The following is a 12,578-nucleotide window of genomic DNA, read 5'->3' as shown; positions in this document are numbered from 1 at the left end:
CAATAGGTATTTTGATGGGGGTCGAGAAAGTTACAAGCTTTCATTTGAGCCATTGCTCAAAAAAGTCTGCCAATTATTAGTAGCAGTGAAATAAAGTGCTCAAAATGAGTTTTTGTCGGGATCCCGACAATATATCATGTGACCAATTCTTATGTGATTTATAAAAAACGTTTTAAATTGTTGTCATGGTTCCTGACCATTATAAGTAAAAGTTAGAACGGGTGATACTCTTTGAAATGGCATTCACTCAAAAAAATCTATTTTTTAATGTTTGGGGCCAAAAATCTGACATAGCATCTTTAAGATTAACATTGACACTGCCATTATATATCTTGTATATATAGCATGTAATGAAGTTTAAACTTAAACTGATAAAATGGAAATACACAATGTAATGAAATGGCAGTAAAATGTTCTCCCGTTTGTGTAAACATGACTTTAAAGCCAGCATAAGCCACGCCCACTGTATGCTCCAATGGTTTTAAAAATACAAAGGATATGCGTTGGGCTGTGATGTAGTTTACAGGGATTTTGTGTACATTGGACAATTGGTGTGTCAAAATTGTATGTAAAATACCCTTTTGGATAACAGTTGTATATATTTTGCTTTGTATGCCCTATTCACAGTCATATGCCCGTGGGGCATTGTGTGGCAGCAACAGAGCTGTGCAGCAATTTGAAGTGAATTTGAGTTTTACACATTTATAGCCCAAACCTGTAGATTCGCGCCACTTATAGCCCAAACCTTTTGCGAGATACTTTTGGGGTTATTTTTCTTCTCTCCGCCATTTTGTCAACTAAAACTTACTTCTAAAAGTCGTGATGTATCAATTTGAAAAGAGAATGGTTTAAAGAAATGTTTTTAAACAGGGAGTCCAGTATTATTATTTACGGGTTTTTTTTGTTTTGTTTTTTTTTACCCCGTGTGTATAAGTTAGGTTATTTATGATAGATTCGGGTACAAATAAAACAGCTTTCACACCTAATTCGTGAAAGTTTTAACTTACCATTTTTTTTTAGATGTGATTCCTTGTGGGTTGGAATTTTTCTTTCATTCTGATTTTTTCTTCCTTTTACCTGTTTATTTAGTAGGCCTGATTTTTGTAGATTTGTTTTAAATTTTATCTGATCCTATAACGTTCTTATGTTTGTATTATAAACTTATTTATATCTATACCGAATTGATCATCGATCCGAGAAACGTTGGAACATCTGAGATGCCGCGCGGCGACCACCGAAGGAAACAACTGTTCAAATGTTTGTTTTTGTCTGGGTAAAATGTTCCAATACGTATAGGCTTGCTTAGTAATTTTGAATGGTAGAAACATTATTTGTCTAAAAGTCCATTTACTACATTAATTACAGTCCATTAAAAACAACCAACAACATTTAAAAGAATCAAATATTATAATGAGAGGAAAAAAAATGCATTGTGCCTAAAATTATAATGAGAGAAAACAAACCGCATTGTGCCTAAAATTGTAATGAGAGAGAAAAAACTGCATTGTGCCTATATATAGCCTTGAAAGCATTTGGAAAGTGAAAGTGAACTTTCTAAAACATTGTCAGTCGAAGTAAAACAATTAATTAATTAATTACTAATTAGTATTACATACTAAAGAGGTAATTGGTTTGAGTGCAGTGCACTCAGTACTTTCCCAACTGAGTTCTGTGAGAAAAAAATCCTAGGCATGTTCTCGGGGGGGGGTGTCGAACCCACGACCTTTGCAACTGGAGCACAACTATTTATTATATTAGGACCGCATCCAGTAGCTGAGGTAGTTCGAATCCTATATTTTAGCGGCGGGTACTTATGGGTTTTTAATCCCCGATTCAACTAGTTTTACGTAGTTTTATAGCTGAAATTTGAGGCCCGTAACTTTTAACAACCGAGAGCATCTGCTTGCCGTCCGGCCGTACGATGGGAGGGGCACACGCGCACGATGCAGTACACAAAAAGAGCAGGTTTGGGCGCATTAAAGCGCCCCACTGTTGGCGCTTCATTTTACGCACATTGACCAATCACGATCCATGTTCACGGTACCAAATCCAAAATGGCAGATAATAAGAAGTCTAGCTCCGAAAATGGTAAGTGAGGTGTTTTATTAAATACCGAATTATTCACTTACTTTAGTGTGTTCCCTCTTTGCATCTAATATTTTTAATAAAGATGATTATCAACGTCGTAATTGAATGGCAAGAAGAACTTTGTGCAAGCTGAAATATGACGACAAATTCCGTGTCCACATGATCAAGGATTGTCAACTGTTTTTAATAACCACAACAACATTGGCGAGAACGTGATGCATGCTCTTTGCATTTTATTATGGGGGATGGGAGACCCTTTAAATTTTTGTCATTTCACATCAGCCATGGTGGCATCAATGCACATTGCTTAAATTTAGTGTGATTATTCTTAGTGTATAAATAAATGTGTAGGAATAAATAAATACAAATTATAATGCCGTTTTGATCGAGTTGACAGTCAACACTAAAAATAAACGGTGGACATTATGCAATATGCATCCATCCATTGCATGGCGGAGTTAATTTTAATTTAGAAATCTTATCCTACTACTATGGTAAAATCATCTGAAATTATGTTTTGACTGCAGATCGTATGTAGAACCCTCCTTGATGCACATACATACATATTATGAGTAGCCAACATGAGTATCGTTGACGTTCACAAACATTCTGAATCTGATCGTTTAAAAACTTTGGAAAAGTTTCCGTATGGCGCCACAACTTTTTCATTCGATATGGAATAATATAGTATCTAATTTACCACAATGAGATATCCCTTTGTGGTGGCGCCTTACAGAAAGTTATCCAAAACTTTTCCATGACCAAATTACTTCAAAGTGAAATTATTCTCAAAATGCTTTGTTGTACTGTGTAACTATCAAAAGCTGCTGCTTTCGATTTCACAAAACTCTTCCTAACTTAGGATTTATCTTATGACTTAGTAGGACGAGTCCAACCCTGCACTGGGAAAAGTTTCCGTATGGCGCCACCACTTTTTCATTCGATATGAAATAATATAGTATCTAATTTACCTCAATGAGATATCCCCTTTTGTAAAAATGAGTAAAAAAGTGGTGGCGCCATACGGAAAGTTATCCCTGCACTGTAGCCATGGTAGTATGCAGACCTTAAGATTAATCCTAAGAGATAAGACGAATCCTAACTGTTTGTGAAATTGACGGCTGTACTTCTAACCCAGTTAATGTTTTATTGCCATTAATTTTTAGGAGTGATAACCAATTCCATTCCAAACGTATACCTTCCCTTTATTTGTGGGTCAGTGTTGAAGACTGTAATTTGTTTTCTAAATCTTACTTTACACAACTTTTTATTTTATTTTACCTCGTTTAGCTACCAGCCCTGTTGTCCCTAATGAGTATGAAGTTGAAAGTATTGGAGACTTCGTCAGGGATGAGAGTGTAAGTCGCTTTAGACATGTAAGATATTGATGGATAATTTCTTGCAATGTTTGTCGGTGTAACCATTTTGTGAATGGAACAGACGACCATGTAATATACTTGCTTGAGCTGCCGCTTTGTTAGTTGTGATAACGTAACTCCCGACGGCCAGAGGGTTATGAAGCTCTGTGCACAAAAAAAAACGACCGAGCTTGTCCTACACGTACATTTTTTACCCATGTTGACTGACTAGTCACCAGATTTGTGTAGTTTGTTTTGCTCCACGCTCTGGTAAGTTTTTGTCCTTTTTTCTTCAAAATATTTCCTCAATGGTGTTTTGAGTGTTATGAATAAATTGATGAATGAATATTCTTTATCCCCGATGCAAATTTAACGTCTATTAAATCGTTTGCAGTACCCGCTGCTAAAACGAACTAACTATAGCCACCGGGCAATCTCGGTGGTCTAGTTGGTATGACAATGCTCTAGAGTTGCAAAGGACAAGGGTTAGAATCCATCCCGAGTAATATGCCTGTGATTTTTTTCACAGAAATTTGGGTAAGTACTGAGAATGGAGTGCTAACACACATCGGTGCATATGGGTAAAAACCAAAATGAATATTCTTTATCCCCGATGCAAATTTAACATATTAAATGAATGGATTCATGAGACATTGAGGATCAAGCTCGTGTTCTGAGAATTTGTGTCAAGATTTTCGAAAGTGGTAAAAATGGGGTAAATCTGGTGACTAGTCTGTCAATTATACATGTTGGTCTGTTGGGCAAGCTTGCCCCTTTGTATGCACACATTCTCGTAACCCTCCGGTCTTGCGGACGAGGGTTACGTTGGCACAACTACCGTTTCGGTACCATTTCGTTTTTCAATGGACAAGGGCACCAAGGCGTTTGTCCATGATGAAGGGCACATGAGGCTATTGAAAATCCCTTGTGGAAAATTTCAAGGGACAACTTAGGTAATGCAGAGGATACCTTGAATAGCTTGAAGGCCACAGAGGCATGGTCTCTGTTGCCCCCAAGAGCTGCCAACTGTCACTGATTCTGCAGAACAGTACTTAAAAATAATGATAATATTATAATATTATTTGGTTTAAACACCATGTCTCAAAGCGCTTCCAACATTATTACCCTGATCACTGGGCCATTTCATTCGAGTACTTTCTGCATATTGCCCTATTGACCCTTATCACGCTGTCACCATCTTGGTCATGTTCCCTGTTTCAATAACAGTATTGAATGCTAATATTCATTGCGCAAACATGGCACCAGACTATTAATTCGTCCAGCCCCAGTTTGGTTACAATGAGTTGGAATGGAGTAAAATCAAGATGGCCACACCGTGATAAACGTGTATTTCTGACTTCAATGTTGGCAGTGAAAATGCCAACTTAAAGAATGTTTGAGAAATTAGAACTATCTGTTGCAAGCTGCTTCCCAACAAAATGACCTGGTATAAGCGCAAAAACGATTCAATGGCCTGACGTTTCGACCATAGCAGAGCCTTTCTTGAAGGCTAAATGACAACACAACACACACAAAGGTATACAAGTGTAACAGAAGCACTCAAGTGGAAATACATGGAAATACTACGAAATATTTATCGTTTGACTAGTTGATGTACTTTCTTGAGAGTCTATTTAACTTACAGTGGGAATAACCATATTTTTGCTGCCTGTATTTGTTCCTTATACAGGACACTGTCTGGTACTATGTGAAGTGGAAGGGTTACTCAACCAGTGAGAACACATGGGAACCCTTGAAAAACCTGGCAGGCTGCTCGAAACTCATCAAGAAATTTCACAAGAAAGAAAATCGAGAAGAGTACAAGCGCAAGCGCGAGCACTCCGGCGAAACTCTTTACTCCATCAAGAGCAAAAAGCCGAAGTGCAGTAACGAGGACGGAGTCATCACCCCAGTGGACCTTTCCAGTCAGCGGACAGCCAATCAGAAAGCCCTCAAGAAATGGGAAAAGGATTTGAACGCAGTGTGTACGGAGAAAGCGCGCATTCTCGTTAAGAACAATGTGGATTTGGTCGGTCCACCCAAAGACTTCAATTACATTAACGATTACAAACCGGGGCCGGGACTCGTCATCCCGAACGATCCGCTCGTGGGCTGTGAATGCGAGGACTGTAGCACTTGTTCCGGCTGTTGCCCGCAGAAAAGTGGCGCCCCCTTTGCGTTTCATAAGAATGGAAAGATTAAGGTAGCGCCCGGTAAGCCGGTGTACGAGTGTAACATACGGTGTAAGTGTGGCCCCAAGTGTCCAAATCGTGTGGTGCAGTACGGCCGCCAGAAGGACGTTGCCATCTTCAGGACCTCTAATGGATGTGGCTGGGGTGTCAGGACGCTTTCGGAGATCAGGAAAAACACATTTGTCATGGAATATGTTGGGGAGGTGAGTCTATGGATGAAATGGATTTTTGTGTGATAAAAAATAGCTGTCCTTATATTCACAGAGCTTTGAGATCACTGACAAAGGGTTTTCCCTGTGCACAAGGTAGCGTATCAGGCCGATTAATACTACTTTTGAGGAGGGGGAGGGGGCGTCAAACTGGTTCTCTCTCTCTCTTGAAGCTGAACATTTTTGAAAACTTTGGACAGTACCTTAGCTAGTGCTGTTACAGGCCTGCTACATTGTTCATGGAAGTGCAATAAATTTTCTCTTATTGGAAAGGGCAACTCTATGGAAAAAAACTCAAAGGGCTACTGGAAAATTTCGAGGGGGCACCAAGGCAATGACCAGGGGCAGTAAGGCAAGTGCTTCTATGAAGTATGAGGTCCACTGTCCTAGGGCTTGAATTTTACTCTGGACCAGAGGCCGAGTCCAGTGGTTTTAGTGTCTGGCTTGTAAACTCATGACCTGACAAGACTTTCGACCATACAAGTCGATGCATGTCAAACTGTAGCTGTGACAGGACTCGGGGGAAGTTTATGTCATCATTTTGATTCTGGTCTTGAACACAAATTTATGGTCCAGTAACAATAATAAAGACAGGTAATGCGCACATATCCACCCTGCTGGGTGTTCAAGGCGCAGTAAAACCAAAAACAAGAAAACGTACACAACAAAAATTAGTCCTTGAAACCTGTGACATAAGATAAGTTTTGATAAGAGATTTGAATGATTTGGTATAAAGACAGTAAACAACTACAAGCCCTGTGGTATTGTGGATTATTCTCTCAAATTTGACCCCCCCCCCCCACCCATGGCCCCACCTGAATCAAATGCTTCTCATGGTTTTCTTCATTTCTGTTTCTGGCTTGTCAACCCTCAGGTAATAACTAATGAGGAAGCAGAAAGGAGGGGTCAAATCTACGACGCTAACGGCAGGACCTACCTCTTCGACTTGGATTATAACGATGGAGACTGTCCGTTCACTGTGGATGCTGGACGCTATGGAAACGTCTCTCACTTTGTTAACCACTCTGTAAGTATGTTTTAATAAACATGCTAACTGTGTCTTGATGCGTAATACTGTTGGTTGGTATACATGTATACATGCTAGTTATGTTCATGCATACACACTAATGGTTGGCAAATATGCTGATTACATTTTTGCATCCAAACCAAACTGTGTACCTGACGGTGTTCGCCAAACCTCAAAATATTGTAGTTGATGCAATATATTTTTTATTCATAACCTTCAAACGCAAATTTAAATTTTCCCCATTTTATATTCTGTTCTTATGTAAAGACCCCTTGCAATATGCGCAGCGTACTCACATGTGCCTATCCTGGATATCATTTTAGGGAGTTAAAATCGTATACAAATGTGCACAAAAGAGAGTTGACACCCAAAATTGCGAGCATGTATTGTGTAAAAAAATCAATAGCTCCCCCTTGCATAACGCGAACGGTACAGGTATGCTGTGGTCACGCACCAGTTTTTAAGCGCAGAGAACAGCTATTGTCCAATGATCTGCCTCCTTTTTGAGAGTGTGACGTCATATGCAATGGGTCTATATGCATTTTTCTTCCCAATTCAAGCCCTGGCCATACTAGTAAAGCCTACACACAAACTCGTACTTTGATTTGGAATTTATGTTTTTTTCCTTTTCAAAAAATTTGAACAAAACAAAAACCCTCATTTGCTGTGACTCGGCTGTTAGCCACGGCCACTACTAATTGATGAACAGCCAAATGGCATGCTGGAATCTCGCACTTGCAAGAGTAATTATGGCTTATAATTGTGGCAGAATATAGTTTTTGAATAATCCTGGTTCGTCAGACTAAAAACACCAGTCTGGAATTGAGGATTACACTGTAGTCTGGAGACTAAACTGTAATTTACTGGGAGTTATAGACGTGGGACTTTGGTAATTGTCAAAGACCCGTCTTTACACTTTGTGTATCTCAACATGCTTAAAATAACAAACCTGTGAAAATTTGAGCTCAATTGGTCGTCAAAGTTGCGAGATAATAATGAGTGAAAAAACACCCTTGTTACACAAAGTTGTGTGCTTTCAGATGCTTGATTTCAAGACCTCAAAATCTAATTCTGAGGTTTTGAAATCAAATTCGTGGAAAATTACACTTTTTCTCAAAAACTATGTTACCTCTAGAGGGTGCCGTTTCTCGTAAATCAACAGCTCCCCATTACTTGTTACCAAGTAAGGTTTATGCTAATAATTACCAATAGTGTACAGTGCCTTTAAACTGTAATTCCTAGAAAAGAATTATTCTGGGCATTGTTTTAGCATTTATTCTCCCTGTCGTATATGATCAATGAAGTAAACATGGCTCTTCCCAGCATTTGTCAAAGCTGTTGGGCATTCTGGACATAAAGTTTGGAAGTTTGTCCAAAAGAATGTCGAGTTGAAACAAGGTCCTCACATTTGGTGTTTATCTTTGACTTCGATTTTGGGCATTCTAAATAGTTTTATTTTGATGTGTATGTTGCTTGTTTTTTCAGATCAATGCACTATATTGTATGCTATTTGTCTGTATGATTATTGTAACATTGGTGTAATTCTTTTAATAATTTTTTAGTAAAACATTGGCATAACGTGAGTCTGTTTTTTTACAAAACTTTGTAGGAACTGATGAATCATTGCCTTTGGATTAGGAATTTTGGGCTTTTAACATTTGTTCGTTGTGAAATCAATATGGTCGGAAAGATGTTCTTAAAGTAGAAAATAATTACACAAAGGTCCCTTAAAATGTTGTGTTTTACCAGTAACAACATGATTGCCCCTTTAAAATTTGTGTATTTTCTCATCTCTATTTATGTTGGCCTATTTCTTGTATTTACACAATTTCAGTTCAGAAGAACATTTTTCTAAACCAGAATGATATTGATTTTATTCTACATTGTACCCTTGTTTCCCCCTCTTGCAGTGTGATCCAAACTTAGTTGTCTACGGTGTGTGGGTAAATACACTGGATCCCAGACTACCAAGGATAGCGTTATTTGCGAGTAGAGACATCCAGGCCGGAGAGGAGTTGACGTTTGACTATCAAATGACAGGTAATGCAGCCTTTATACAGAAAGTCATCTTCTGGATGATAGTGGAACTCTTTTTCCAACCCTAGATTTTCACAAAATAGTCACGGGGCTTTGGTGTTTCAGATCAGCAGCGTGTTTGTTCAAGTCTTGACACTTCCAGGCCTGATACTTCACAGAGGCAATGAAGGTGATTGGCTCCATGCCCCTTGGTCATTCCCTTGGTGCCCTAGAAATGCTCCAGTAGAAATCGATAGGGTGCCCTTTTCCAAGGAGAAAATGCCTTGGTGCCCTTGCCCTTTAAAAAACGAGGCATACATGCCTGCACTTGTGTCCTTATCCAAGACACTTAAAACCATTATTGCTTCGTTGCTCGGATGGGACTTGAAGCCTTGGGTGTTGTGTTATAAAATGCGTAAAAGAATCCAGTTACACTTATTGCGTAGAGAAGGCGTTTTCCACAGGACCTTGTTAACCCTTCACACAGCAATTTTCCTCTGATGAGGGACACCTCTATGGGGCAAATTTGAGCTTGTATTCATCATTCTCTGTGGTCCATCAAGACGGACGTAGAGCCGCCCAGACCATACGATGTGTTGCAGACTGCCACCGCTACTGTGCCGGTGTGGCGGTTTCAGTCTTCCGCCGTGTTCAGTTTTCCGGGACTCAGTACGGCACTAACAATGACTACTTTCGCTTGCTGTGCGCAGGCGTCGCATGATGTAATGTTACCGTATTTGGTCATTCGGAAAACTGAACACGGCGGAAAGTTGAAACCGCCACACCGGTGAGTCGTGATCCACTTTCGCCCTCTGGGTCTCTTCCAGGCTGGGCCAGGACAAAGTCCCCTTCGAGCATCGACGCTTAGCTTCCACTTGTATTGGAATTTTGCAAAGGGGCACCACAACAAAAGCAGAGGAAAATTGCTTTGAGTGATGTGGGTTATTTCGAGGAGAGCACCTGATTTCACGAGGCGCTGTGATTAATCCTCGAGGTCCTAACTTAGGATGGGTTCAATGCGTCTTAATGTCTTCAGATACGGAACTGAACTCATCATAAGTCCTAAGATTAATTCTAAGTTGGGAAGAGTTTGGTGAAAACTGCGACTGGGCTGAATCTGGCACACAAGAGGCTGTAGCCCTAGCCAAAGTCACTTAATGCAGAAGTGGCTTGACTTTGAGTTGTTTGGGTGGAAAGGGCGTATTCATGACGACCTTTGACACCTTTTTGTGATTTGTTTTTCTACAGGTGAATTGAACACTTCAGGAACGTCCTCAAAGTTACAGCCCATCCGCTGCAGGTGTAACTCCAAGAATTGTAGGAACTTTCTCTTTTGACTTTGTATATATTTATGTGTTTTTTCGTCAGTGGGAGTAAAACTCAAAAATGTTTTTTCTGTGTTTAAGTACAAAATTATGCGACCTCTTTCCAATTTAGGCTCCTAACTGAGTGACATATCTCTACCGGTTGTGGTGAAGTTTGTTTTGCGTACATCACGAAAATATATGTATATGTTTTATATCTGTGGGTTATTTTTTTTGCTCGATTTCTAATTTAAGATGACTTTATATAATTTAGCTTGTTGAACAATTATTACATGTTATGTTTAGTACAAATTATGAGAGAAAGTTTTAGTGTTGGATCTCCAAGATCGTTGAAGTGGAACTCTAGTGTAGATTGTAAGTTTTCTTTATGTGGGCTTGGGTTGGCTAATTATTTTGTGTGGGAAACCAATAGTATACAAATATTGAGCGGCACAGAGTGGAATGGGAGGAATATTATCGCAAGGTAAAATTTGAACTGTTCCATTTCACGAAGCGAAGCCGAGTGAAATGGAACAGTCCAAATTTAATCGAGCGATAATATTCCTCCCAATCCACGAATTAAAGCCACTCAATATTTGTTTTATATAACTGACCTATAGATCCTTGTCATTTGATGTATTTTAAAAGTATAACATTTTGAAAAATCACACAAATTACTGACAACCAAAAATAACAGCGCCGCGTAGCGGCAACAATGCACAATTCAGATCACAACCTTTTGCACAAGTGCTCCTTTGTTTTTGCAGCGGCGCGGCGGCGCTGTACTGCTAAAAAAACATTGGGAAGAAGGATGATCCTAACTGTTGAATGGGAAATGCTATTCCCCATGGGCGAATAGGTCTTTTTGATCGCCGGTGTGGATGGGAGTAATAGTGAATGTCACGTGAAGTAAGTTCCACCAATCAAATGACAAGGATCTGTATGTCAGTTATATAATACATAAATTGAAGCTACTCGAGCCACCAACTCACAATTTCCTTGACAGGAACATGACATGATGATGTACAACTGCCTCTACCTACCAGGCAATCTCGGTGGTATGTTAGCAAGACATCTGCTCGGGATTGGCAAAGGTCGCTGGTTCAAATCCCACCCGATTAATCGGCCTGCGACTTTTTTTTTATAGAGTTGGGAAAGTACTGGGTATACAGTGCTTACACACATTGGTGGAACGGCAAAGCCGAAATAATATTCTTTAACCCCAATGCAAATTTAACATCTATTAAATGGGTACCCTATTTAGCTATCGAGCAATCTTGGTGATCTAGGTGGTAAGATAGCTGCTCTAGATTACCAAAGGTTGTGGGTTCAAATCCCACCCAAGTAATATGCCTGTGATTTTTGTTCATAGAACGTGGGAAAGTGCTGAGTGTACACTGCTTTCACACATCGGTGTAAGGTTAAAAAACAAATCATATTCTTTATCCCAGATGCAAACATACTTACAAATATTTTGCAACTAGAAAGAATGTGAATAGTCAAGTATAGAAATTCTGCAAAAAGAAAAAGCCGATGTAATGCATTCAAAACCCCACCTAGCATCTTTCAATCACACTTGAGCTCACCCACAGTTTCAGGATTCTGTTTATATTTTTCTTAGATGCAAATTTGTAAGGTCAGTGTTCTACATTTCAGGATAAACAAACGACACCTGTAACAAATAGAAATTTGGTTTGTAATCCTGTTTTTATCAAGGAAAAAATTTCATGCTAAGCAAATTGTTGTGCTTAGCAGCTCTATGAATTTAGGCCCTGTTAGCTTGTCATTTCACTGGTTTGTCAGCTTTTTCACCGCTCCTTAATTTGGAGTTTCTTTCCACATTGTTTTTAGCTTGGGACTATGTAATTGAAAGCAATAATGAACAATCAGTGGATTACATGTAGCTGTGGTGGCAAGCAAACAACTAGCAAGCAATTCTAGTTGGACAGAATTCTGACCCAGTGGTCCTTGGGTGTATTTTAACCTGCACTTTGCCAGCGGCCCACTGTTCAAGGCAATGGACACTATTGGTAATTACTCAAAATAATAATTAGCATAAAACCTGTACTTGGTAACGAGTAATGGGGAGAGGTTGATAGTATAAAACATTGTGAGAAACGGCTCCCCCTGAAGTGACGTAGTTTTTGAGAAAGAAGTAATTTTCATCGAATTTGATTTCGAGACCTCAGATTTAGAATTTGAGGTCACAAAATCAAGCATCTGATTCTGAATGCACACAACTTCATGTGACCAGGGTGTTTTTTCTTTCGATATTAGCTCGCAACTTCGACTACCAATTGAGTTCAAGTTTTCACAGGTTTGATATTTTATGCATATGTTGAGATACACCAAGTGTGAAGACTAGTCTTTGACAATTACCATTA

At 39.3% G+C, this 12,578-nt stretch overlaps 1 protein-coding gene across 1 annotated transcript; it reads left to right on the top strand.

Annotated features, from left to right (window-relative positions):
- The first annotated feature begins 2,029 nt into the window (after positions 1-2,029).
- On the top strand, positions 2,030-10,672 carry LOC117306847 (histone-lysine N-methyltransferase SUV39H2-like). Its single transcript, XM_033791398.1, has 6 exons — positions 2,030-2,088; positions 3,379-3,446; positions 5,137-5,841; positions 6,722-6,874; positions 8,785-8,914; positions 10,139-10,672. The coding sequence occupies exons 1-6, from the start codon at positions 2,055-2,057 to the stop codon at positions 10,225-10,227; spliced, it is 1,179 nt and encodes a 392-aa protein (XP_033647289.1). The 5' UTR covers positions 2,030-2,054; the 3' UTR covers positions 10,228-10,672.
- Positions 10,673-12,578: the final 1,906 nt, after the last annotated feature.

Source organism: Asterias rubens, chromosome 2 (genome assembly GCF_902459465.1).
Source record: "Asterias rubens chromosome 2, eAstRub1.3, whole genome shotgun sequence".
NCBI classification, from domain to species: domain Eukaryota; kingdom Metazoa; phylum Echinodermata; class Asteroidea; order Forcipulatida; family Asteriidae; genus Asterias; species Asterias rubens.
This window is presented reverse-complemented; position numbering and strand designations above follow the sequence as displayed.

Excerpts from the sequence above, each read along its gene's own strand:
- LOC117306847 (XM_033791398.1), top strand. The coding sequence starts at position 2,055 with ATGGCAGATAATAAGAAGTCTAGCTCCGAAAATG. Across the intron at positions 2,089-3,378 it reads GAAGTCTAGCTCCGAAAATG|CTACCAGCCCTGTTGTCCCT; the intron begins GTAAGTGAGGTG and ends TACCTCGTTTAG. Across the intron at positions 3,447-5,136 it reads ACTTCGTCAGGGATGAGAGT|GACACTGTCTGGTACTATGT; the intron begins GTAAGTCGCTTT and ends TTCCTTATACAG.